This window comes from Aethalodelphis obliquidens, unplaced genomic scaffold (assembly GCF_003676395.1).
Source record: "Aethalodelphis obliquidens isolate GAN/ISIS:26980383/991018 unplaced genomic scaffold, ASM367639v1 scaffold30, whole genome shotgun sequence".
Classification (NCBI taxonomy): Eukaryota; Metazoa; Chordata; class Mammalia; order Artiodactyla; family Delphinidae; genus Aethalodelphis; species Aethalodelphis obliquidens.
This window is the reverse complement of record NW_020837974.1, coordinates 1159612-1185602: the sequence shown is the minus strand read 5'-3', so window position 1 is coordinate 1185602 and position 25991 is coordinate 1159612. Positions and strand designations below refer to the sequence as shown.

At 59.2% G+C, this 25991-nt stretch overlaps 1 protein-coding gene across 7 annotated transcripts in view; it reads left to right on the top strand.

The window, feature by feature from the left end:
* Positions 1-25692, top strand: part of MAD1L1 (mitotic arrest deficient 1 like 1) — a 315176-nt gene extending 289484 nt beyond the window's left edge. For 6 of the 7 annotated variants that reach the window (XM_027125595.1, XM_027125597.1, XM_027125600.1 and 3 more), the window contains one exon: positions 25409-25692. In XM_027125595.1, coding sequence (XP_026981396.1) covers positions 25409-25567 — 159 coding nt within the window. In that variant the 3' untranslated portion in view covers positions 25568-25692. The remainder of the gene's footprint in view (positions 1-25408) is intronic. The other variant, XM_027125596.1, reaches the window with a different exon arrangement.
* Positions 25693-25991: the final 299 nt, after the last annotated feature.

The window sequence follows — 25991 nt, the reverse complement described above, 5'->3', positions numbered from 1 at the left end:
GTATGCAGCATCTCCCTTGTTTCGTCAGTGTGTATTCGATGGTCATGCAAGTCAGTACACGTCTGTAAAGCTGGTGACCTTGATTCTCTAGGCCTGGAGAGATCGGAGCCTGAAGGGGAGACCCACCGCCCCGTGGGCGGAGGGGTAGCAAAGGTCAGCCCGGTGTTTGCTGAGCCTGGGCCTCTCATTGGGCTTTAGTGACCCCCTCAAACTAGAAACCTTTCAGCAGCAGGGGGCCCCACCCAGGAGCGCCCCCAGCCCCGCCCCAGAGAGCCGGTTGCCTCCTCGTCCTCGAAGATGACCCCCAGGGGGCTTTGCCCGAATCCTTCACACGCACCAGACCCTCAGCCAGTTCCTGCACCCCCCCTTGCATCCCCCGTCAGCCCATCGCCCCGCCCATTCCCTCCAGACGCCAGGCCTCACCTCGTCCCCACCCACACCCCCGCCTCACCCAGAACTTGGCTCAAGAGACCCTCAGACCAACTCCTTCCCCAGGCCCAGGGCAGTCATCCTTCCCTGGTCACAGGGACACCTGATTCGGGGCCATCAGCCTGGAGAGGGCCCACCAGCACCAGCTCACAGGCGCCTCTGCCAGCCCGTAAGGACTCTGGGGCTGGCGCCGTCCGCTGCGAGACTGGACCCCGGTCCCGAGGCCCTAGAGGGTCACTGGGTGCCGCCATTCCAGCTCATGGAGCCACCAAGCCCCCAGCGCAGGACCCCCTGCGCTTCCCTGGGGTTGGGCCTCTGCCTCCGAGCCAAAGCCGGGGGCCGGGCCAGGCGCAGGAGGAGCGCTGCCGTGAGACGGAGCCTTCGCTGGCCTCGCCGTGGCGGTAGGTGTGGGTGCCGAGTTTCCAGGGCAGCCGGTCCGATGAGCGTGCAGACTCCATCAGCTCACGTCAGAGTTTGTGGCAGGTGTCTCTCCGGGCGCCTGTACGAACCGCCTCTGGTTGCCAGGAGGACCGGCCTTCTCGGCAAGGTGACGATGGTGACATGGGACAGCCTTCTCCAGCCTCTCAGCTCCTGTGTGGTAAAGAGACTCCTCTTCCTGGCTGGCCCCTCCTCCGATGCGCCGCTGTTGTAAATAACATTAAAGCATTTTTTTCCAAGGAGACCGAAGGGAGCGTGGGGCTGGAGTGGGGGAGGTGTCCTGAGACAGGGCACGGTACGGGCGCCGTGGAGCGGGGGGCTGGGCCAGCCTCTGCTGTCCGTCTTGGGGGCACAGCTGTGGTACAGGGGGCAGGACGCCATGCGGGGCCCGTGGGGAGCCCCCTCGGGGAGCTAGGGTCTCAGAGGGCCTCCGGGGGGGCTGGGTGCGGGCTGCACCCCTAGGGCAGTGTGCCCTGACTCTGACCCCTGATGGAGGTCTGGACCCGCCAGCTCTGCAGCGGGAGAGTGTCCTGTTTGCTGTCGCGCTCGCTCACTGCCCCACGCGCAAGCAGGGATCAGGAGGCACGCGTGCCAGGTCCAGGGTGGGCGCCGAGGTGGAGTGGGCTCCCCTGGCCAGCCCTGCCCCTCAGGCCTGCCCAGTCACGGCTCTCCCCTCCGGCTTCACTGAGACACGGGGATGGCTCTGTCCCCGCAGCCACGTGGAGCCTCGGCCTTGGGCCGCGGGTTGGCGGTGGAAAGTGGTCCTGGCGTCGCTCGTGGGAGGAGCAGCGACAGGACTCCTGGTCTGGGCTCTGGTGGCTTCTCTCTTCCACAAGGTCCCTCTTGTGATCCTTGGTGCGAGGCGCACAGAGCACCCACCGAAGACGGGCGGGCACCCCCCCGCAGAGCGACCGTGGGGCTGAGCCTCGGCGTGCACCCCCGTCCTGCGGACCCGGCAGGGCCCCAAGGGAGAAGGGAGGTGACCAGGCGCGGCTGGTAACTCACCCGTGAACCGGAGCCCCGGGGTTCGGGGGGTGAGGCGCCTGGACCGGGTACTGGTCCCCCGGGCAGTGGGGCTGGCGCACACTCAGCTTCCCCAGGGCCAGGGCCGTGTTGGGGGCTGGGCTTCCCCTTACGCTGGGGGAGGGGGTTTGGTTTCAGGGTCCGAAATTCTTAGATAAAGACAGATGTTTAAAGTCCCCAGAGTCGGCACGGGTCCGGGACAGGTTTACAGCTGAGGGAAGAAGCTCTGAGGAGGGTTTGGGCGGGCGGGCGGGCGGGGGCTGATCTCCCGAGGAGAGTGTCCAGGCCGGAGTTGACGAACTCTGTGTGTGAGGGACCAGCTTGTGAGTATTTTCAGCTTTGCAGGCCGTGTCGCCTCTGTCGCAGCTGGTCCGCTCTGCCCAGGTCACGCACGTGCAGCAGAGGGCGGCGTGGACCCGAGGATCGCGACCGTGTGCCCGTGATGCGTCCTTTACAGAACAGCCGGCGGGTTCGGCCTACGAACCGTAGTTTCGCTGACCCTGTTCTAGGAGAGCGGGGTCTGCTTGCCAGTGACCACGGCAGCTTCCCAAGTTAGGGAGTCATTTCACGCGTGTCTGTGACAGCTTCAGGTGCACCGGGCTGAGCCGTGCGGCCCCTGCAACCCCTGCCGCTCATCCTCTACTGGACGAGTGAGAAAAGCGGGTCCCCTGCTGTGGTCTGACCCTCCAGAGCCCTTCCTGGGGCTCCAGCCCCTACGTCTGGCCTGTCCCCTCTCTGCAGCAGCCACGCGGAGGCCAGGGTCGGGACGGCTCAGCATGGCCTCCGGCTGGCCTCACCTTTGTTGCTCCCGGTGGGCTCTGTGGACCCGTGACTGGATTTTAACCCGCTCCCCAGCCCCTCTTCCTTCCTCCCTCCTCTGCTGATGCCCACCTGGCGACAGGCCAGGCTGGCCAGGCTCTGGCTGCCTTAACTCCTGCCCCGCCACCCTTCCCCCGCAGTGGGCTGGGGAGGGTAGAGCCCCTGGTCCTGCACCTGCCGGGGCTGGCGTGGCTGTGGTGTCTGGCTCTGGGTCCCCGCCCCTGCCAGCGGACGGGCCTCGGGCTCAGCCCACCCCACACGTGGACGAGGGCTCGGTGCCCCTGTTTTGTCTCTGTTGAATTCATTTTCATAGTTGCTCTATTTATAGCAAGGAGTGTTTGTTTTCACGTTACGGTGGTGACATAAAGCTTCTTTTCAAGCTAAGTCTATGTAAGTTGATAAAGATGGTTGATTTAAAGAAAAACATTAAGTAAATGACAGAGCTGGCAGGCGGCATCCACAGACGCCTGCCACTCAGAAACCTGCCGTGGGCTCACTCGCTCGCTCCCCAGCAAGGCCTGCGACGTGGCACGACCCCTTTGTCCCAGATGAGGTTTCCCACGTTTGGAAAGCGAGCCAGCTCCCAGCTAGTGGCGGCCAAGCAGGGTGGCTTCAAGGCCAGCCCCGCGGCAGGTGCAGCACCGCAGGGGCTGAAACACGCAGACTGACGCTGGGGCTGGGGGCCCCACCGAGCTCCCCAGGACAGTGAGGCGGGCAGGAGCCGGGACGGAGCGGGGGGGGGGTGGTGGTCAGCCCGAGGCCGCCACGGCCTCTGGGACTGAAAAGAGGAAGCCCCTCTGCGTCATCTCTTTATACACAGTGCGAAGCCTGTGCTCGCTCTCGGGGCTGGGCCAAGTGGACCCCGTGGAGTCCAGGCTGGTCTCGGGAGGGCTGGGCAGGACGCTCGCAAACCAGGCACCGCCACGTGCATCTCCTGCAGCCTCAGCTCCTCCCACACGCTCTCGTCCACGCCGCTCAAGGCTCGCTAGCCGCCAGGCTCCTCCTGGACTCGCCGAGTGCGCTGCCTCAGGACCCTTGTCTGTGCCGTCGCCCTGCCCTGGTCCCTGAGTGCCCCGTCCAGGGCTCTGCTCGGAGGCCGCCTCGTGCACAGGCCCGTCGTGGCCGTCCCTTCCGGAGGAGCCGTCGCTCTGGCCAGGGCCGCCCCGGCTCCGTTCTGTGGCTGTTGTGTCACGTAGCTGTTTATTTTCTGTCTGTACCACTGGAATACAGACGCTCGACAAGAGCAGTAACTGTCCAATTTGTTCCCAGTTTTGTCCTCAGCACACAGGGCAGAGCCGTGCCTGACCCATAACAGGCCCTCAGTCGGTCCTGGGTGGGTGGACAGTGGACAGATGGACGATGCAGAAGGAAGCGATGGGCTGTCTGCAGGCCCTGCGAAACTCACGGGAGGAGCAGACGCTGGGGCGCGCCTTGAAGGCCGGGGAGCGTCTCGGGGGAGGAAGGCTCCACAGGCAGAGGACCCAGCACAGGGAGGTCTGAGCCGGGGAAGCACGACACTCGCAGCGGGTGCAGTGGCCACAGTGCAGGCGTGGCATTGCTGCCCGTGTCTCTGGCGTGTGTCCAAGGCAGGTGGAACTGCAGGGAGGGCGGGGGGTGGGTCTCGCCTACTGCGATGGACCCGCTGTCAGGTGCGCACCTGGTTGGCCAAGTGCTAGGCTCTCTGCGTGCGTGTCTCGTCTATCCACCCAGTAAGCTCTGAGGTGGACTGTCGCTGTTCCACACGAGGGGACAGAGACTCAGAAGCATTGGCTGCCCAAGGGGCTTGGGGCCAGGCTGCTGGCCTCGGAGAACATGTCACCCTCCGTCCCCGCTCACACGGCAGTGCCCTGATCTCGTGCATCACCTCCCAGAGGTGACACCTGGGCCGGCAGCCGTTGGCACACACTAGCCTGCATCTTCTGAATCGCAGTACATGGGTCGTGAGGAGTTTCTAGAACCTGAGAATGCCGGCGCTCAGACCCGCCCAGAGCCGCTCTAAGCCAGCAGGTGGGTGAACCCACGCCCCCTTGAGGCTGGTGCCCGTACAGCTCCAGAGCAGCGGGAAGGGGCGTGCGGGTGTGGCCAGGGATGTAGCCGCCTGCCCTGCTGTGTGGGCATCCAGCCTCCCGCACCCTCAGGAGCCTGGGATCTGGGAGGGAGACTGTGGAGACAGGTCCCTGTGGCCACTCCCGCCCCTCCCCACTCAGCGTGAGATGCCACAGCCCCGATCCCAGCCTGCCAGCTCTGACACCCAGGGGCCTGGTGTGTGTGCTCTGCAACCCCCGCCCTTAATGATGGGAGCTCCGGCACTGATTTCCCCAGCCCTCAGCCTAACCCCATGGTGAGGAAACTCAAGTTGAAATTATATTTCAAATGTTAAACCAACCAAATAAAAAAAACCCAATCACGTAGAAACATGCATTTTCAAAACACCATTGTTTGTTCTGTCATGATTAATGTAAGCAGGGAAGGAGGTGTGGGCTCTGCAGGGCAGCCGGGTCCAGCGCCGACACTGCGCCCATGACTCGCCCCAGCGTCTGGCAGGTGCAGGGCAGGAGGAGGAGCCCAGCCTCAGAGCCTTCCTCTGAGCCCGGACCTGCAGGTCCCGGACCCCACCTGTGTTTCTGACCAGGAGCCTGAGAGGGTGCCGAGCTAGCTCTTCTGACCGGGTACCAGTGTCCTGGGACAGGCGTCTCCTAACCCAACCCAGCCCCAAGGTGAGGCCCGGCCTGGTTGTCCCCCTGGATGCACCCTCTCTCTCCAGTGCTTCCTTCCCACTCTTCCTCCTGGTTCGGCCTCCCTCTCCTTTCTCTTCCTGGCAGCCTGACCTGTCTGCACTTTAGATCAGCACAGGAGCCCACCTGGGGAGCCTGGTTAAGAGGCCATGTTTGTGCAGGATGGGCTGTGCCTACTGGTCAGGGGCCAGTGAGGAATAAGAGTGATTCAGCCAGTACTACCCAAAGCCATCCACAGATTCAGTGAGATCCCTATCCGATTACCCATGGTATTTTTCACAGAGCTAGAACAAAAAAATCCTAAAAATTATATGAAACCATAAAAAACCCGGAATTGCCAAAGCAGTCCTGAGGGAAAAGAACAAAGCTGGAGACATAACCCTCCCAGACTTGTGGCAGTACTACAAAGTTACAGTAATCAAAACAGCATGGTATTGGCACAAAAACAGACATATTGGATCAATGGAAAAGAAATAAACCCACTCACCTACGGTCAATTAATCTACGACAAAGGAGGCAAGAATATACAATGCACAAAAGACAGTTCCTTCAGCAAGTGGTGTTGGGAAAGTTGGACAACTGAATGTAAATCAATGAAATTAGAACACGCCATACACAAAAATAAACTCAAAATGGCTTAAAGACTTAAATATAAGATATGACAACATAAAACACTTAGAACACAGGCAAAACATTCTCTGGCATAAATTGTATTAATGTTTTCTTAGATCAGTTTCCCAGGGCAGTAGAAATAAAACCAGAAATAAATAAATGGGATCTAATCAAACTTACAAGCTTTTGCACAGCAACGGAAACCATAAGCAAAATGAAAAGACGACATACAGACTGGGAGAAAATATTTGCAAATGATGTGACTGACGAGGGCTTACTTTCCAAAATATACGAACAGCTCATACAACTCAATAACAACAACAACAAAAAAAACCAATTGAAAAATGAACGGAAGATCTAAATAGACATTTCTCCAAAGAAGACATACCGATGGCCAACAGGTACAACAGGAAAAGATTTTCAGCATCACTAGTTATTAGAGAAATGCAAACCAAAACTACAGTGAAGTATCACCTCACACCGGTCAGAATGGCCATCATTGAAAAGTCGACAAATAATACACGCTGGAGAGGGTGTGGAGAGATGGGAACCCTCCTACGCTGTCGGTGGGAATGTAACTTGGTATAGCCACTATGGAAAACAGTATGGAGGTTCCTTAAAAAACTAAAAATAGAGCTACCATATGATCCAGCAGTCCCACTCCTTTACATATATCGGGACAAAACCATAGTTCGGAAAGATACATGCACCCCAATGTTCACTGCAGCACTATTTACAATAGCCAGGACATGGAAGCACCCTAAATGTCCATGGGCAGATGAATGGATAAAGAAGGTGTGGTACATACATACAATGGAATACTCCGCAGCGGTAAAGAAGAATGAAATAATGCCATTTGTGGCAACATGGATGGACCTAGAGATTATCATACTAAGTGAAACAAGTTAAAAAGAGGAAGACGAATATCATATATCACTTATACGTGAAATCTAAAATATGATACAAATGAACTTATTCACGAAACAGAAACAGACTCACAGATGCATGGACAAAGAAAACAAACTTAAGGTTACCAAAGGGGAAAGGGGGATAGGTGAGGGATAAATAAGGAATTTGGGATTAGCAGATACAAACTACTGTATTTAAAATAAACAACAAGGTCCTACTGTAGAGCACAGGGAACTATATTCAATATCCCGTGATAAACCATAATGGAAAAGAATATGGAAAAGAATATATGTACACGTATAACTGAATCAGTTTGCTGTACACCAGAAACCAACACGTTGTAAATCGACTGTACTTCAAAAACATTTTTTTAAATAAACTAAAAAAAAATGAATGGCTCGTCCACCTCCAGAAGCATCGCCAGGCACTCAGGGCGCGGTCCCGCCTGCGAGGGCCGGGTAGCAGCTGCCCTTCCCCCGTCACCTCGCCTGGGAGGGAGACTCGAGCCACGCAGACAGAGCCCCTGGCACAAGCTGATGCTGGGGAGGTCGTCCTTGTGGGGACCTTGTTGGAGGGAAGGGAGTCCTCAGGGCGTCCTGGAGTCTGGCCGCCCCGGCCCCCTTGCCCAGACAGGCACCCGGAGCTGTCTGCAGCGGGGGCCCCTACAGGCACTCGGGAGGTGCTTGTTGGAAACACATGGGCCCCGTGGGGGTGACCGGCAGGTGTGAGGAGAGGCTGGAGGCAGGGGTCAGGACACCTGAGCGACTGGTCCGCTGGCTGCCCTGGGGGAGGATGCTGGGGGCGGGGCATGGCCCATCCCTGCCCAGACCGATCATCCTAGATCTCAGGCGCCAGGCCTGACGTGGCAGGAGGTACCACATCCGACTGCCCCAGGCCCCCAGCCGTGGCAGGTGCACTAGCCCTTCTCTGACGGGTGGCTGGCGACGCTGCTCATGGGAGATTGATTCCCTTCGGTGAGTTCCATCCTGGTGGTGCCCACGGTCTCCTGGGAGAACGCCAGACCCTCCAGGGAGGGACTGCGGCGGGCAGGGGGTGGGCTGCAGCCAGAGGCCGCTGGGGCTCCCTCCAACCGTCCTGGTCCCGGGCTGCCTGTCTCTGGGATGTCTCAGGGTCACGGTGCACATGCAAACGCGACGGGTTTCGGGGCCTGCCCGGCGGCCGTGTGTCTGTGTCTCCGTCCCCAGAACTCCTGCCGCACGCCCCCTGCTAATCCTGAGGGGGCCCCCACGCCCGGAATGGAAGACCTCAGTGAATGTCCGGTGGATCCCAGCCACTGTCATGCCCATCACCAGGCCTCTCCCCACCCTCTGTCCCCTGAATCCGAGGGCTGCCCACGGGCGCACGCGTGAACCGTGAGGGGTCTGCCTGCCTCTGGGGGCACTACTTCCAGGCGGCTGGGACACGCGTGCTCAGAGCCCCAGCTCCGCTCCCACTGCCTCCGAGTGCCCCAAGGGCCTTGCGCAGGGGTCGGGCCGGGAGTGGCCCCGCCACGGACGCCGAGTGATTTAGCGACGTGATTACTTCCTAATGCAATACCTCACGGAGCTTTTTATTAGATTTTCTCCCTTTCCTTCCAAATGCTCTTTGGAAATAAACACCTGGGGCTGTTATACTTTATATCACTCAGTTTAATTAGCTTTTAAATCACATAATATCACCGGACCGCTCTCAGATGTCGGCTGTCTGGGCCAGGCTGAAGGACCTGGGTGTCGCCCCACGTGTCTGCCCCTGTGAGGCCCTCGCAGCCGTGACTGGGGGCCCGTGGGCCTGCACCTCTCAGACGGGACACGGGCTCCACGAGCAGCCTTCTCCATGTGGCCTGAGGTCCAGGCTCTGCTGCGATGGCCACGTGCCCTGACCCAGTTCCTGGCAGCAACGACAGTGGCCTGGAAATCCGAGGGGTGGGTCGGAGCCCCCAGGAGCCTTGGAACCGGGCGCGAGGCCCAGGAAGGCCACTCAAACGAGGCCAGCGGGAGTCGTGTTAGGACAGACCCTGTGCCAGGTCGCTCGGGAAATTAGGTTCCCCCGTAAGGTCACTCACTCTGACGGAAAATTAGGCGGTATTTTCCTAACCGAGCGTGGCTGTCGCTTCTTGGAGGGGAGGGGGCCTCCTGTCCAGCATTTCATGGTGTGTCGTGAAGTCAGCCGCGCCCCGTGTGCGCCTCGTAGGAAGCCCTGTGCATCCGAGGGCAGCCCAGGTCGCCTTCCCCACCAGGTGGGAGGCGGGAGCCCCCCGACCTACCCGTCCTCTCGCGTCTGTCCTTGGTCCCCCTTTAGGCCCAGGTCGGGGGTCTTCTCAGGGTCCTGCCTGAGGAGCTGCCCCCAGTTCTCAGCTGTGAGACCAGCTCAGCACGGCCCACACAGCCCCTCCCCTGGTGGCCGTCCAGGGCCCGGACGCATTTAGACGCGTAAATACGCGAGTCAGCGTGGCTTCCCCTCCTGTGCGGGGTCATGCCGCCAACTGCAGGGGCGTCTGAGCGGGGCAGACGCGGGCCTGCCTGGCGTATGAGCCTGCGTGTGTGCCCGGGTACACAGGCGTGGGTCTCCTGCACACGCTCACACACAGTTGTGACAGGATGGAGGAAACGGCGTGTTGACGTACTTGTGAGCGTTGGATGTTTCTGTCGTCATGTTTTCCTAGGGTGACACGTCGTCCGTACAGAGTGAGGATTATTTTGTGTACCACAGTCAGTGTGAGCTGTTGGCTGTCCCCCTGAGGCCTGGGCCGGTGTCCTGCGGGTGGCCCGACGTGCGCCACGGGGGTGTGGAATCCCCCGGGGACGTGGGCAGCAAGGTCACCGCCAAGGCTCTGGCCTCGTCCTCGCTTGAGCCAGAATCGCGTGGAATCCTGACCGTGTTCCCAAGTGGGCCCAGCCCTCGTGCTGTCCTGCCTCCAGAGCGCAGGCCCAGCCTGTGATGCGCAGTAGGGCCGGCGACCCCGCACGAGCCTTCCCTCGCCTGGTCTCCCCGTCCCGGTGGGCCCGAGCCCAAGGAGACCTCTCTCCGCCGTGTGACGGGCCACGTGGTGGTGACCCTCGGCCTCGCAGGAGCGGGTGGCTACGTGGGGCCTGTGGGCCCAGGGTTTCAGGGTTCAAAGGAGCTGGAAACAACCAACATTTACGCTAAATTCCCTGAATCTGTAACAGTGACTCACGTTTGTAAACAAGGTTCTGCATCAAGGGAAACCCACGGGTGAGGTTCAGCCCACGAGCCACGTGCGGGCGTGCGGACCACCCAGGGCGCCTCCACGCTGGCAGGCGGGCTGACGGTCAGGCGCCGACCACCCGCTCCCTGCACCAGGCTGGGCCAGGCCCCGACCCCTGACACGCGCTGGGCCGCAGCCAGCGTGAGAAAGTGCGTGCGGAGGGCACGACGGCAACGGTCATCTGCTCACGCGGGCGAAGGGGGCGGGTTGTGTGTGGGGCATCGGCAAAGGGCCAGCTGCAGAGCCCCTCCATCAGAGGCCCGTCACCGTCCGGGTCCCTCCAGCCCCACCCCACCCCTGCCAGCATGTCCTGACGCCTCCCTGCTCACGATGAGCAGCTGCCCCCGGGGTTCCCCGCGGTTGACTGAAACCCAGCGTTGTCCCTGGTGCGCTCAGAAAGCGCCGGTCGGTGTCTGGTTAAACTGTTACTCCCGGTGAGGCCGATCGGCCCGGCAGTTGGGAGACGGACAGCTACATGGGGGACGGAAAGCGAGAGTCCCGGGGACCTCAGCCTGCCCCAGCGGGGGCCCAGAGCCTGGCACTGAGGATTCGTGCGTCTGAACGTTTACTGAGGACGCGTCACGTCAGGCCCCGGGCCCACAGCACGGGTCCCGTGTGGCCCCCCTCTCCATCGCTGTCACACGATGTTCCCGGGGGTCTGTCCTGGGAGCAGATTCTGAGGCTGCGCCGTCCTGCCCTTGGGCGGGGACGGGCTCCACGCAGCCCAGGACTCGGCGTCAGAGTCCGGATCCTTCCAGTGTGGTTTGTGCGGGCGGCCACTCGCCATGTTGGTCAGGGAGTCTGATGCCTGGGGCTCTCTGAACCTTCCTCAAGGACCAGCTCTGCAGGGTCCCCTAAACCGCCACGCCCTCTGGTCGCTGCCGCGCAGTCTCTGCTGTTGCCGCCCACCGACACCAGCACGTGAGGATGTGTCCTGTGTCCTGAGGGGGAGTTGGTGCTTACTCGACAGAAAAGGCCGGCGAAGCTGGGAAAGAAATGCGGTCTTCACACACTCCAAAGAGAGCAATTTCCCTTTCCCAGGTCAGATGTGAATGTTACAGTCCTTTAAAAAATCATTTCCAAGATTAAATCACAGGAAGATACCTGCAAGAAGTGAGGAGATTACTTGTATTCTATTCCTGGGTCCAGGGAGCAAATCAACTGCAGAATATGTTTTGAAATTTCTTTTTTTAAATGAATGTGGTCAATGAAAATGCAGAGCTGTCAGCAGGACATAGCTCTCCTATTGCAAGATGAAGAAAATCCCGTGATGATTCAGGCCCCGTGAAACAGGTCTGAAAGCGAAGAGCACCCTCGTGTAGGGTGAGGGGCTGATGGAACGGAAGATGCACTTCACACGATCTGCACACGCAGATCGCATCCGTCGGAGCATTTCGTGCAGAGAATGAAGCGCTTCCTCCCTTTTGCTCTCATTGTCTGCAGCGGGGGCGGGGCAGGGGGTCCTCAGGTGAATGCAGGTGCGCACGCAGCACCTCCTGCCTGAGGCCTGAGGCCGGACGGGGCCCGGGGGAGCGCGAGCCCTTTGCTGCCGGCTGCTTCTCTGGGGGAGGCCGGACGGGGCCCGGGGGAGCGCGAGCCCTTTGCTGCCGGCTGCTTCTCTGGGGGGAGCCCTCGGTTCAGACGCCCCCAGATCCTGGCGGTCCCTTGCTGGTGCTCGTCCTGTGCCTGACACCCTACCCGGTGGGTCCCAGCCGTGGCTGGACGCCTGGGTGCCAGTGACTCGTCCGATGGACGCCCTCGGGGGTGGGCCTCCCTGGGTGGCTTCGGTGAGATGCCGTCCAGCCAGGGCAGAGGGTGCCCCTGCCCCTCCTGTGCTCTGACCTGCCTGGAAGTCGCGAGCCTCGTGGGGCTGGAGGGCAGGGCAGCGTGAGAAGCCGTCACCTGGGACTGCACGTGCCGCCTGGCACGAGCACGGAGCCCCTGGGAGAGGACCCGCCCGACGCGACAGGGTGCAGGCACGGAGGTGGAGGGAGGTCTCGGGCCTTGGCGCGTGCTTGGGGGGGAGACAGCTCAGCCCCCACACGGCTCACCAGGGCGGCGGCCTTTTCTCCGAGGAGTCCAGTCCTGACCAAACCCGCTGCCTCAGAAACGAGTCTGCGCCCCGAGTCTCCACACCTGCCTTTGGTTTTGATTCCATGTTAGCAAAAGAGCCCAGTAGGAACCATGCACTTCAGCAATGAGATGTTTTAATTGCATCTTAAAATAGAATTGCAATAAAGAACATAAAACCGAGACTAACCAAATGTGTTTAAGGGAGCCCCCGGCACGGCCAGAGGCGGGCGGGCTGGTAAGCTGCCCACTCACGGAGCCAAGCCCTCAGAAGGGCACTGGGGACCTCGGCCCGCCTGGCTGCCCTGGACCCTTTGGAACATCCAGCCGTGCCATGCAGGGCGGGCGCTGCCAGGGTCTTGAAAACAAGGGGAGGGTGGGATCCTGTTGGGCTGATTTATCGTCCGTCAAAGAATCTCTGGGTTCTACCAGGAAGAGAGGGGAGACCACCTTCTTGTCGGGCTGGCTGTTCGGGGGTGTGGGCGGCTAGCGGGCAGCCGGGCCCTGGCCGCAGTGGAGAGGTCCCTGCACGGTCCTGATGGAGCGACCAGGTCCACCCTTCCAGCCGCCCTGCCACCTGGGGGCTCCTGGGAGCCTGCGTTTGCTCCAGGAGCAGTGACTGCAAGCCCAGTGCCATCCAGGCACCCCTGCAGACCTGAGCCCAGCCTCCAGCTTAGGGTCCAAACAAACTCATTCTGGCGCCCAAGTCAGCTTCCATACTGAGGGGAGGACAGAGGTGGCCACGGCCTTTTAACCCTCACACCCCGCGCCCTGCCCTCCAGGCTCACGACTCTGCTCCCCTCTGCATGGCGAGCAGGGGAAGGCGGGGGGTCAGAGGTCTGGGGCTGCGGCGGTGGTTGCCCAGTAAGTGTCTGAGGACTGGCCGAGGGGCCATGTGGGCCAGGGAGCCCCGAGGAGGGGGGGCAGGGCTGCCCTGGGGCAGAGGCTGGGCACCCCATGGGTGCAGAGTCTCAGGATCCTTGTGGGGAAAGTCCACCTCTGGTTCCTGTCCTGCTTCGAGCACCAGTGTGCTTTAGCTCCAGAGTGGAGAGCAGAGCCAGGCCCTGAGCGGGGAAGGCTGGGGCTGGAATCCCGGACGAATCCGCCTCCAGCCTCCCGCGCTGGAGCCTCAGGGCCGCGGGGCCTCAGGGCCGCGGGGCCGCAGGACCGCAGCTACACGGAAGCCCAGGGCTCAGGCGGGAAGGGCTGAAATCTGTCGCCGCTTCCTCTTATTTTATTACCGGCGTGGCAGTTGCAGAGTTGAAATGGAGCTTAAAAAGCCTTTGTGAGTAATTAGTGTCAAAAACACAAGATCTACAAAGCCATAAACTCACAGCTTGGTGATGTTACCGAGTAGTAATTAAAAAGGAAAAAAGAAAATTCCGTTCCAAGATCAGATCTTCAGCCAAAGATGAAAAACAAGGCAGTGTGCACATGATCCGGTGCTGGGGGGCGAGGGACGGTTGGCACAGACTAGCGACACACGTGCGCAGGCTGAGGCCCCTGGACGTCACCGGGCGCACCTGCGGCCCCCAGCAGGGACGGCGGACCCGACGCAGACCGAGCAGGCTCCCGCAGACCGTCACCTGCCCGAAACGAGGGGGCCGCAGCGGGTGTGCCCGAGACCGCCGCTCCTGACTGCCAGGCCTGGGTGCCGCCGTCCGTGTACCCGTGTCCAGCAGTAGCAGCAAAGGGAGGCGACTTGGGTGAAAGAGGAGAGAACCCCACTCCCGCCCAAGCCGCTCCGTCGATGGAGGGAGACCCGTGGCTGCTGGGTCGTCGTATTGGACGTTTGTGCTGCAGGCGCTCGTGCAGCCCAGCGTGAAGACTGGAGAGCGTCGCCCAGGTGTCACGGTCGTGCAGAGGTGTCGGGGAGGCTCGAGCCGGGCTCGGGGGGCAGCACGGGTTCGTGGCTGGGAGAGGGGAGGCCACGTCCAGCAGCAGGACGGGAGGGGGGTGTCGGCGGAGGCCGGGCGGCAGGCGTCTCTGTGCCGCCCCTCCCTGCACTGCCACCCTGAAGTCACAGTCTCGGCCTCCAGTTTTGTTCTTCGAGGTTTGGGGCGCTCTGGGTTCTCGGCACTTCCGTGTTGATTTTAGACCCAGCTTGTCAAGTCCTACACTGGAAGCCTGCTGAGGTTTGACTAGGGCTGCACTGAAGCTGTAGATCACGTGGGGAGAGTTGCCTTCTTGACAATATCGAGTCTTCCAACCTGCGAACAGTTTCCCTCTCCGTGCTGTCCTCTCGTTTCCAGGGCACAGGTGTCTCACGTCTTTTGTCCAGTTTATCCCTAAGTTTTTCATATTTTTGATCATGAATTGTTTTTTACTTTTAATTTCTTTTTGTTGCTAGCATATAAAAACAGTTCTTTTTTGTAAAATTGACCTTTTTTTTTTTTTTTTTGCGGTACGCGGGCCTCTCACCATTGTGGCGCCTCCCGTTGCGGAGCACAGGCTCCGGACGCGCAGGCTCAGCGGCCGTGGCTCACGGGCCCAGCTGCTCCGCGGCATGTGGGATCTTCCCGGACCGGGGCACGAACCCGCGTCCCCCGCATCGGCAGGCGGACCCCCAGCCACTGCGCCTCGAGGGAAGCCCTGTAAAATTGACCTTTTATTTTGCAACCTTGCTGACCTCGCATATTAGTTCTAGTAGCTTTTTAACGTATTTCTTTTTCTTGCCTTATTTCCCTGGCTAGAACCTGCAGAACAGTGTTGAGTAGAAGTGGTGAGAGTGAACATTCTTGTCCCAAGTTCAACCTGAAGGGACTCATTCAATCTGAAGCCACTGAGTGTGCTGTCACCTGTGGGCTGGTCAGAGACGTCCTTTATCAGGCTGAGGAAGTTCTGGTCTGATCCTCATCTGCTGAGGAATTTTTTGAGCTGTGCATGTTGGGTTTGGTCAAGTCCTTTCTCTGCATCTATTGAGATATTGTGGGTTTTCTCCTTTACTTTGTTTATATGTTGAATTACTTTTTCTAATGGTAAACCAGCCTTGCATTCCTGGGATAGAACCCACTTATATTACCTTTTCTGCATGTTATTGGACATGCGTTTGCTTACTGTTTTGTTTAGAATTTTTGCATGTCTACTCCTGGGGATTATTGGACTGTATTTGTTTTCCTTGTGCTGTTATTGTCTGATCGTGGCATCATGGTGATGCTTGTCTCATAGAATGGGTTGGAGAGCATTCCTCCTCTTCCGTTTTCCTAAACGATTTATGTAGAGCTGGTATTTATTTATTCCTTAAACATTTGATAGAATGCACCAGGAAAGCCATCCAGCCTTGGAGAGTCCTCTGTGAGAAGGTTTTCACTGCAAACTCAATTCCTTTAATAGACGTAGGACTATTCAGATTATCTCTTTCCTTTGTAGTGAACTTTGGTAGTTTTGGTGTCTTTCAAAGAATTTTTCCATTTTATTTAAGTTGTCAAGTTTATTGGCAAAAAGTCGTTCATAATGTTCCCTTACTATCCTTTTAACGTCCATAGAATTCATAGTGCTGTCACCTCTCTTATTCATGATACTAGTAATTTGTGTCTTCTTTTATTCCTGATTAATCTGACCAGTTTATCAATTTTATTAATCTGGAGAAAATCCCTTCTGGTTTCATTTTTTTCTAATGCCTTTCTATTCCAGTGATTTCTGCTTTGATCTTTTATTTCCTTTCTTCTGCTTACTCTGGGTGTACTTTGCCCTTTTTATTTTAGTTTCTTATTTATGTATTTATTTGTTTAATTTTGGCCACGGCACATGTCTTAGTTCCCTGACCGGGGATTGAACCCGTGCCCCCTGCAGCAGACGCACGGAGCCCTAACCACTGGGCCGCCTGGGAAGTCCTCAAGGTCGAAGCTGAAGTCTTCTTCTCTAACGTAGACACTTAGTGCTATACATTCTCCCCCAAGCTCTGTTTTACCAGCATTCCACAAATTCTGACATTTTATTTTTATCGTCATTCGGTTTAAAAGTGCGAATTTCCCTTTTGATTTTTTCCTTGACCCATAGGTTACTTAGAAGTATATTATTAAGTTTCCATATATTTTGAAAATTTCCAGATAGCTTTCTGTTACTACTTGATGATTTAATTTCATTGTGGTCAGAGAACATAGTTTGCATGAAATAAATCCTTTTAAATTTACTGAAATTTGTTTTAAGGTCCAGAATGTGGTCTAAATAAATAGACTCGGAAATACTTTGTATTCTGGAGTAAACGTGAGGTCAGGTTTTTTTATAGTATCGTCAAATCTTCTATATCTTTGCTCGTTTTCTGTCTTCCTTTTCTCTCAGTAGACAGAGAGGTGTTGAGATCTCTGACTATAATTACAGATTTGTCTATTCCTTCTTGCATTTCTGTTGGTCTTTATTTTGTGTGTAGATCAATCCCTTTGTTGTTCTGAAATGGCCTTTTTCCCTGATGATGTTCTTTGCTCTGAAATCTAAGTTGTTTGGTGTCAACATGGTCACCGCAGCATTTGGCTTCCGTTAGTGTGGTTTATCTTTTTCATATTTTTACTTTTTGTTGTTGTTGTTTTGCGGTCCGCGGGCCTCTCACTGTTGTGGCCTCTGCCGTTGTGGAGCACAGGCTCCGGACGCGCAGGCTCAGCGGCCATGGCTCACGGGCCCAGCCGCTCCGCGGCATGTGGGATCCTCCCGGACCGGGGCACGAACCCGTGTCCCCTGCATCGGCAGGCGGACTCTCAACCACTGCGCCACCAGGGAAGCCCCGTATTTTTACTTTTTTATGAGCCTCATATAATTAAGCCTTGCAAGTCTTTCCAGTCTGACAGTCTCTCCCTTTTTACTGGTGTCTTTAGACCGTTTACATTTAAGGTGATTACTGCTCTGATTAGGTTTACGCCCACATCTCATTGTTTGTTTGCAGTGGGTCCTATGCTTCGTTCCTCTTTTTCTGCCTTCTCCTGGATTAACTGAATAATTTGTACAAATTCATATATCTCCTTTTTTGCCTTGTTAACTGTAACTTTATCTTGGTGTTTTACAGATTGCTTTAGGACTTACAGTGTACATCTTACCACAGTCAACTTCAAGCGACATAATATCGCTGCACGTTGACTCTAAGAACCTTGGAGTTCTCGTGCTACACGCATAAACCTTCCAGTTGCCTCCTTCCTGCCTTATTCAACTCCTTGAAATACATTTTACTTATACACATGTTGTAAACCTCACAGTAAACTGCTACTGTTCTTGTTTAAATAGTCAATCACCTTTCAGAGATATCTAGAAGATACTTTAAGTTTTTTCATGTACTTCATATGCAGCTTCCACTCCTTGTGCGTTGAAGGAATGAGGCGTTCTTCGTTCTTCCTGTGTACACGCACATTTCCACCTTCATCTTCCTTCTCTGTGAAGGGCTTCCTTCAGCATTTCTTGTAGTGTCAGTCAGCTGGCGATAATAGGGTTTTTCCGGTCCCACGTGTCATTTTCACCGGGTGCGATTCTGGGTTGACTGGGTTTCGTTTGTTGTTTCTGTGCTTTACAGACACTGTCCCACGGCCACCTGGCTTCCCTGTTCCCCGTGAGGAATCTGCTTTCAGCCCCTCTTTGTTCTGTGGTCACGTGTCTGTTTTTCTCTGGCTGCTTTAAAAATGTTCATTATTGATTTTGGGTGGTTTCATTACCATGTACTTTGGTGTCATTTTCTTCATTTATTTTTCTGTGCTTGGGGTTCATTGAACTTGTTGGAGCTGCCAGTTTAGTTTTCATCCCATTCAAATGTTTTGGGCTGTTCTTTTTCCAAGTATTTTTTCTGTCCTCCTGTATTGGTCATCCATCACTGAATAACAGATTATCCCCAGACTGAGTCGCTCAGTTTCCAAAGGCCAGGAGTTGAGTGCACCTAGCCGGCCCCCTCCTCAGAGCCTCTCGCAGGCTGTGGTCACCTCACGTCCCTACCAGGAGAGGATCAGCCCCTGAGTTCACTCACGTGGGTGTGGGCAGAGCTCAGTTCGTTCCTCGTCATGCGGACGGGTCATGGCTTCTCTGGTTTGTGCTTCATCAGAGGCAAGAAGCAGAGAGTGAGAGCAGGGCAGTCACCGTCCACTGTGACACCACCTCCCAAGTGACGCCCCATCATTTGTGCCGTATTTTTTACTCAGAGTCCATCAAACTCGAGGATAGCGGGTTGCGCGGGACGCCAGTGCCAGGTGGCAGGGTCACTGGGGGCCGTCTCGGAAGCCGCCTGCACGCGCGTCTCGGCCTCTCCAGGGGCTCAGGTGCACGTGTGGCGTGTCCCTCGAGGGCCCCAAGGCTCGCTCTCGCGTGTGTGGTTCTTTCTCTTTCATTCTTTTCTCCTCTCTCTTTCATTGAACGGTTTCTGTTTCTGTTTTCAGGTTCACTAAACTTTTTTCCCCAACCTCCGATCTGCCATTAATCCCACCCAGGACACTTTTCATCTCATACGCTGTCGTCTTCACCTTTAGAAGTTCAGTTTAGTTTTTTCTGTATCTTTTACATCTTCAAGTTTCTGAACACCTGGAATAAAGTTGTAACAGCTGAGTTAACGTCATCTGCTGGTTCTAGCATCAGTATCAGGTCTGGATCCATTTCAGTCGATTGCTTTTTCTCTTCCCTGGGAATCGTATTCCCCTGGCGTTTGCACGCTCATCATCGTTGATGGGTGCCAGGCGCGGTGAATTTCTTCCCGTTGGGGGCTGGGTGTTTTTGTCTTCCTGTGACAGCTCCCAGACTTTGTTCAGGGGTGTTACTTACTTGGAAGCAGATTCTTTCAGTCTCAGTTTAAGAGTTGTGAGCCAGGGACTTCCCCGGCGGTCCCGTGGTTAAGACTGCGCTTCCACTGCAGGGGGCGCAACTTTGATCCCCGATTGGGGAACTAAGATCCCACATGCCGCCAGGTGTGGCAAAAAAAAAAAAAAATTGTGAGCAGGACCAGAGCAGGATGTAGTTGAGGGTGACTGTGCTCGTGTGGAGGGGAGACCCTCCTGTGCCCTGTGACGGGGGGGTTCTTTGGGGTGGCTGCTGAGGGCGGGCGCTGCTCCAGCCGTGTGAGCTCCTCCTGCGGGGGTGGTGTTTGCTCTGATCCCCGTGGTCTCAGGTGGTTTCTTCCTTGTGTGCTGACCAGTACCCTGCTGAGTGCTTGGGCATCCTCTGCTCAGTGCTTCCTCCAGGCGTGGCTCTCCTGTCAGGCACTCTGTCCTGCACCCTCTGGCCAGCTGGGTCTCCCCAGACCCTCAGCTCAGAGAGTCCACCGGCTCTGCCTGGGCCTCTCCCTCACTGTGCCCAGAAAGTCTCTTGAGGGGTGAATGGGGCCGTCACAGGGCTTGCTTCCCGTCTCCCGGGACCGTGCCCCTCATTCCCACGTGTCCCAGGACTTGAAAGCACTGTTGCGTGTTTGTGTCTCATTTTTCCGGTTGTTTCAGGCGGGTGCCTGCCGAGCGTTTTGACAGGTGTTATCATCTGAGCCCGCCAGCAGCCCTCTGGGGTGGGAACACAGGCACGCGTCCCCCTTAAATTGAGAAAAGTCCAGCTCGGAGAGGTGAAGTGATGTGGCCAGTCACACAGCAGACAGGAGAGCAGCCGGCGGTGAGCCCAGCTTCTGACTCCGTCGCTGCCGGTCCTGCAACCACATCGCTCTTCACATGATTCCGCGGCCCCCGTGGGCTCCACAAAATTACTCCGAGGCTGTGTGACTTGTCTCGATGGGGAGCGAGGAGGGGCAGGCTTCCTGGATGAGGGCTGGAGGGGACACGTGGCCCAGCCCACTTGACGGAGGAGGCGGGGGCCCAGGGGGGCGGCGGTCCCAGGGTCGGGGGAGCCGGGCCTTTGGGTCCTCTCTGGCCCCTGCCCCCGAGAACGTGGGAAGGAGGCGGTTGGCTCTGTGGTGCCCACCCCCACTCGCACCTCCCCTGTCCACGGGCCTCTGCCCCCAGGAACCTCCTGGAAGGAGGCCTCGGGTGCCCACCTGCGAGGGGCAGCGTTCCTGGAAGTGACCGCTCGGGGCCTCGATGCCCCGTGTGTGCCCTCCCCCCTCGTGAGGCTGCAGGAACAGCTGCGTGTGGATCTAAAACGGAGCATCTAGGAAGATGGAGGGCTGTATAAATAGAAGAATAATAATAATAATAATTGTGGGTTTGAGACGGATCTGCAACTGTTGGGGTGCCCAGCCTTGCCCCCCACAATCACTCTTGGGAAAGGTCACCCCTAGCTGGGGACGGTGAATTCCAGTAGCACTGGTATAATTAGAACATGCAGTATTTAGATGCTTTTTCAGTACAATTAAGCGGGATAATTGGGTGAGCTATTTCGCTGGACATGCTTTTTTGCCAGCTTCCGTTCCCTGGAACTTCGTGCCGGGACAGCGCTCTCAGCTTCTGGCCAAGTTGTCCTGACCCACTTGTCACCGTGTCCCTTGCTTGTTCGCACGCATCAGCGTCTGCCTGGGCCTCCCAGGGCCGCCTGCCCTGGGCTCCGGGGACCCAGAGCGCAGCGGCCGCCCCCAGTCGCCCCTGGTCTGGGAGCCACGCCTGGCCGGCCTCGCGGGGGTACGGAGACATCTGCTCTTGGAGTGGGAGGCTGACCAGGCTTTGGGGGTGACAGGGATGCGGCGGCAGCGGGCCCACAGCGGCTGGGACAGGGGCCCCGAGGCACCAGGCGGGGAGAGAGCAGCCCGAGTGGGCTGGGAGAGCTCGTCCTCGTGGCCGGCGAGAAGGGCTCCACGGGGCCGGACTCTCAGGGAGCCAGGGGGGCTGTGCGCGCATCTCTCCGAGAAACACAGGTGGGCAGGCGGCGCAGAGACTTCCGCAGCGTCTGCAGGCCGCCGGCCACCACGCTGGGTGTCACCTGCAGCCCAGGACATGGGGGGCGGGCGGGGGCACCCCCGGAGGTGCCCTCCCACGGGCAGGGAGGATCTGGGGAGGAAGCCAGCCAGGTGTCCACCCCCAATCCCCGCGAAGCTCACCCCAGCCCTGGAGGCCGACGGGTGGTGACGGCACCGTGGCAGGGCGTCCCACGAGCCCCGGTCCCAGACACCGTGTGTCCCCACCGCGGGCCCCGCTCGGGCGCCGGCCTGGGAGCTGGTGAAGCCACACGTCGGCACGTGCCTGTAGCAGGGACGCCGTGTGTATTTGCCCATTCTCAAAGCTGTCAGGCCTTGTGGGTATAATTTAGATACTGTTTTTACTGATTACAAGCATGTGCAGTCATAGTGAAACCCCGGAGAATTCAGAAAACCGTAACGAACCACCTTTCATCTCAGCCCCGTGAGCTCCCCAAGCCGCGCTCCTGTTCCGATGCCCCGGAGGGTGGCTGTGCTGCGCGGGGGACGGCGGGCGCCCGAGGGGCACCCCCAGTGCCGGCTCCAGGGCGTTCTCGAGCGCAGAAATTTCAAGAGGACGCTGGCCGGCCGGGGCAAGCTGCCCTCCCCAGATCAGCCCGTGAGCGCGCGAGAGCACTTGGGACGTGTTAGATTCCGGCTTGAGAAGCCCTGACTCTGTTCTGAAGACGGGGGTGCTTTGATTTCCTCGTGGCTAATCCAGGCAGGATCCTCACCCTCCCCAGGCAGAGAGCAGTCAGTGTCTGCTGCGTCCGGTCACCTCGGAGGGCAGGCAGCGGGCTGGGCCTGAGGCCGGGCCACGCCCTGGCCTGGGCTGACCTGGTCGCACGTGTCCCTCAAGCCGGGCACTTTTATTATGCGCCTGACCCCTCCCGTCCAGCACGGTCAGCACATCTTACTGGGCAGTTTGCTTTTTTAAAAACTGCGCTCTGGTTTTAAGTGAACAGCTCCTAATTAGAGTGCCGTACAAGGTACCTGGGGACCAGGTAGCGTTGAACGCAGGCTGATGGGCACGTCCTGGGAACATGGCAGGTCCGCAGAACCGGGACCCGGCCCCGGGCACGTCAGGGGAGCAGCCGGGAGCCGTGGGGGGTTGCCTGGACGTGGGTCGAGATGAGAGAGAAGCACTGAGCCCTGCTTCTGGGTCTTGAGGGCGGCCGGGTGCCCAGAACTGCCCGGCAGCGGGGTGAGCACCGGGCGATGCCCGCGGGCAGACAGGGCGTCCCAGACAGCTCCCTGTTGGTCAGGGTTGAGCCAGGCCAGCTCGTCGGGAGTGGCAGCCCCGGTGCAGACACCGCGAGGCGCGTCTGACCCACATGCAGAGCCTGCAGGGGCCTGGGGAGGCGCCCAGAGGACCCCCAGTTTAAGTCGGAGTGGAAGGCCGCCTCTCGGGGGAGCAGGGGGTGAGGGAGGGCCAGGTTGGGCGGAGGAGGACGGGCCGGGGTTGCCCCTAACCACTGCACAGCCAGGAGACTCGGCTGCCCTTTCGGGCCCCGGACTCCCTCCACCCGCTAACCCGCCACCCAGCCTGTGCTGAGCCGACAGCTGACAACCGGCCCCTCTGACATTTAGGGAAAAATACTCAGAATCAAGAGCAGAAGGCAGAAATTAAAGGATTTTCTTGGTAAAGGTCAGAGTGGTTTCTCTTATTTTTGTTTGAAAATGGTCTGTGTTGAACCACTATGACAAGGCTAAACGTGTTAACGGGCAACGGCGCAGGGCCGGCCGCCCGCGGGGGGGCCGGGGCCGAGTGAGACGGCACACAGCCAGGATGGCCGCAGCACCGGGAGCTCCAGGGCCGCTCGGAAGGGTCGTGGGTCGGAGGGCAGGGGCAGGCTGATGCAGGGCTGGAGCCAGCTCCTTCCCTGGGGTCCCGGAGGGCCCCCCTCCGTGGCACATCCAGGCCTGCCCCTTGTCAGGCCTCCTCCTGCCTGCTGGGCCCGCCGGGGGGTCACCCTCGGGCTGCTGGGCAGAAGGGGGCCTTTCGTTGCAGACGGCCCTGCTGAGGTGTGATCCCCACCTGACGCTGGAGGGTATTCATCCGCCACAGAGAAGGCCCGTGCCCACCGGCAGTCGCTCCCCTTCTCCCTCCCCGACCCCGGTCCCAGCCCCCGTCTGGGCGGCTTTGCCTGCTGTGGCGCTCGCCAGGGCGAGTGGAGTCACACCGACGGGGTCTGGCCTGGCGTGTGCTCTCGAGGGTCGTCCGTGGTGTCGTGTGTACAGAGCATCGCTCCTCCCGTGGCTGCACTGCACTTACCTGCTCGCCTGTCGGTGGCTGTTTCTGCGTTTTGACTTACGTTGAATGTTGCTGCCGTGAACGTTCCTGTGCCAGTTCCTGTGTGGATGTGTGTTCACTTCTCCTGGGCACGTACCCAGGAGTGGAATTGCCGGGTCACGTGGCTCACTCGTGAGGAGCCGCCAGACTGTTTGCGCAGCGCCCGCCGTGCCTGCTTCCTACTTCCCCGCGTCCTTCGCAGCACCGTGTCGCCTGGGTTACCGCTGTCCTCACGGCCTGAGGCGGGTCTCACCGTGGGCTCCACTTGCGCTTCCCTGAAGACAGGAGGTGGTGGCACCGTTCGTCTGTATCCTTGGGGAAATCGTCTGTATCCTTGGGGAAATCGTCTGTATCCTTGGGGAAAAGGCCCATTCGGGTTGCTCGCCCGCTTATTAACGGGGTCATTTGTCTTCCTCCTGCTGAGTTGTCAGCTGCCGGTGGGCCCTGCACACGAGTCGTTTCTCAGACGCGTGTCTTGGCGGGGGCCGTTTCTCAGGGTGTCCGTGGGCCGGGAGGAGCGTGTCCACCTTCCCCCGAGCCTGGGCTGCCGCGTGGGTGGGCCGCAGGCGGCGCTGCTCCACTTCCTGGTGGCCGTTAACAGGAATCTTGGTGCAGCGGGTGCCCGCCAAGGCGGAGCCAGGGTTCCGGCTGGCAGGCGAGTTTGGGGGTCGGCGGGAAGAAGCCTTTACTAGTCGGCTGCCTGGGAAGGAGGGGGCTCTCCCATGGGGCGTGTTGCGTGTCACCGGGTGTGTCCCTTCCAGCCTGGGATTCCCCAAGTGGAGCGGTGGCCTTCATCAGGGGTGGAGCTGACTGGGCCGGATGGGCAGGGCGGGCAGGTGGTCGTTCCGCAAGTGGGGGGCTGGCCCACGGTGGCCGCCACCCTGCTCGCCTCCTGACTGCCCTGAGCTGCCCCGTCAGCACCACTGCCTTGCTGGACAGGGTCGCAGGCCACAGGCTTCTGTCTGGTGTACGACGGCCTCTCCCCAGGCCTGCGCCCCCAGCAGGCAGACCCCGGGGGTCCTAACTCACCTGGGATGGGCTTGCTGGCAGGTGAGGCCCACGTCGGGGCACCATCTAGGGTCTGAGAGCTGCCGCAGGCCTGCCCGAGGAAGGGAGGGGGCTTCCCCGTGAGCCCTGCCCAAGTGTTTGGGCACCTTCGGGCCTCTGTCCACCCCCCAGCTGCCCTGCACCCCCGGGAGCACCTGCCCTGGGCTTGGCCCTGCTCACACCTGCCTTGTGACCCAGGCCAGCCCTGAGCCATCTGGGCCTCGGTCTCCCCACTTGCACGTGAGGGCTTGACCAGCTAGCTTGGGGGTCCCCCCGTGTGGCACACACGGTGTTTAAAGGCTGGTCTTCCGAATCACTGGGGGCAGGCCCGCCTTCCTTCGTGGCACCTCCCCAATCGCAGATGGCGCGTGTACGTAAAGAGGTAGTGAAAGGAATTGGCTTCTCTCGGGTTCTCCAGGACTGCCTGGCCCCCACCTGCCGCCCTTCAGCCAGCCCCACCCAGTGGGCTAGCCCCAGCGGTTCCCTCAGCTGGGAGCCCCTCCGTTCCATGCCCGAGGCCTCACAGCCAGAAGGGGCTGGACTTGAACTCGTATTAGCAGACTCCAGAGGCAGCCCCGCCGCCATGACAGAGAGCCCTGCCGTGCAGCAGCGCCCGAGGGCAGTGGGTGAGAGGCCCTGACACAGCGGCCCCTCGGCCGTCGCCCTGGCACATGGGGCAGCGCGAGACCCGCCTCGGAGCGCCTGCAGCCTCGGGGCTGTCACAGGGCCCTCACGCCCGGCACGGAGCGTCCTCACAAGGGCTCGGGTCTGAGGGTGGACAGACCCGGAGGAGCTGGTGAGCTGGAGTGCACACCCCCGTCCTGGCTTCTAGGTTCCAGAAGCGTGGGTGAGACCCACCACCCAGGAGGCCCGAGAAACAGCCTCGCCTGGGGGGACATGCCTGGACTTGGGCAGATGGCCCGTCCGCGTCTGGAGCCTGGGGCGACGGGGGATTGAGTGGGGCGACCCGCCCAGGGCCCACCTGCTAACGGCATCTCCTGTGTCTCCCGCCCACCCTGCAGGCCGCGGGACCCTCGGGCACGAAGATGCAACTGCTGGAGACGGAGTTCTCTCGGACGGTGCAGGAGCTCATCGAGCTGCACCTGCTGCGGCAGGACAGCATCCCCGCCTTCCTCAGCGCCCTCACCCTTGACCTCTTCAGCCGCCAGACGGTGGCCTAGCCTGCGGCCCCCCGCCCCAGCTGTGCCCCCAACTTCCGAAGGCTTACGAGGCAGCCGGCGGGAGCCCGCTCAGGCCTGGCCCCCCGCCCCGCGCCGGCCGTGCCCCCAACTTCCGAAGGCGGAAGAGGCAGCCGGCGGGAGCCCGCTCAGGCCTGTCCCTTGGGGTCCCAGCCCCACCAGGCCAGCTACCCCATCCACAGGGCCCGGCCTCCTGCCCAGACGGCCGTGAGCGTCAGGGCCTGATGGGGACTCCTGCGTGCCCCCCAGCCACCTGTGCACAGCTCTGGCCGGCAGGGTTAAGCGGCTCAGGGGTGCCCCTCCCCGACCCCTGGGCTCACGGCCACTCTGCAGGGACAGGCCACCACTTCGTCACCCTCCGTCCTGGAGAGCAGGTAGGAGGCAGCGGTGGGGGACCTCGGGCAGT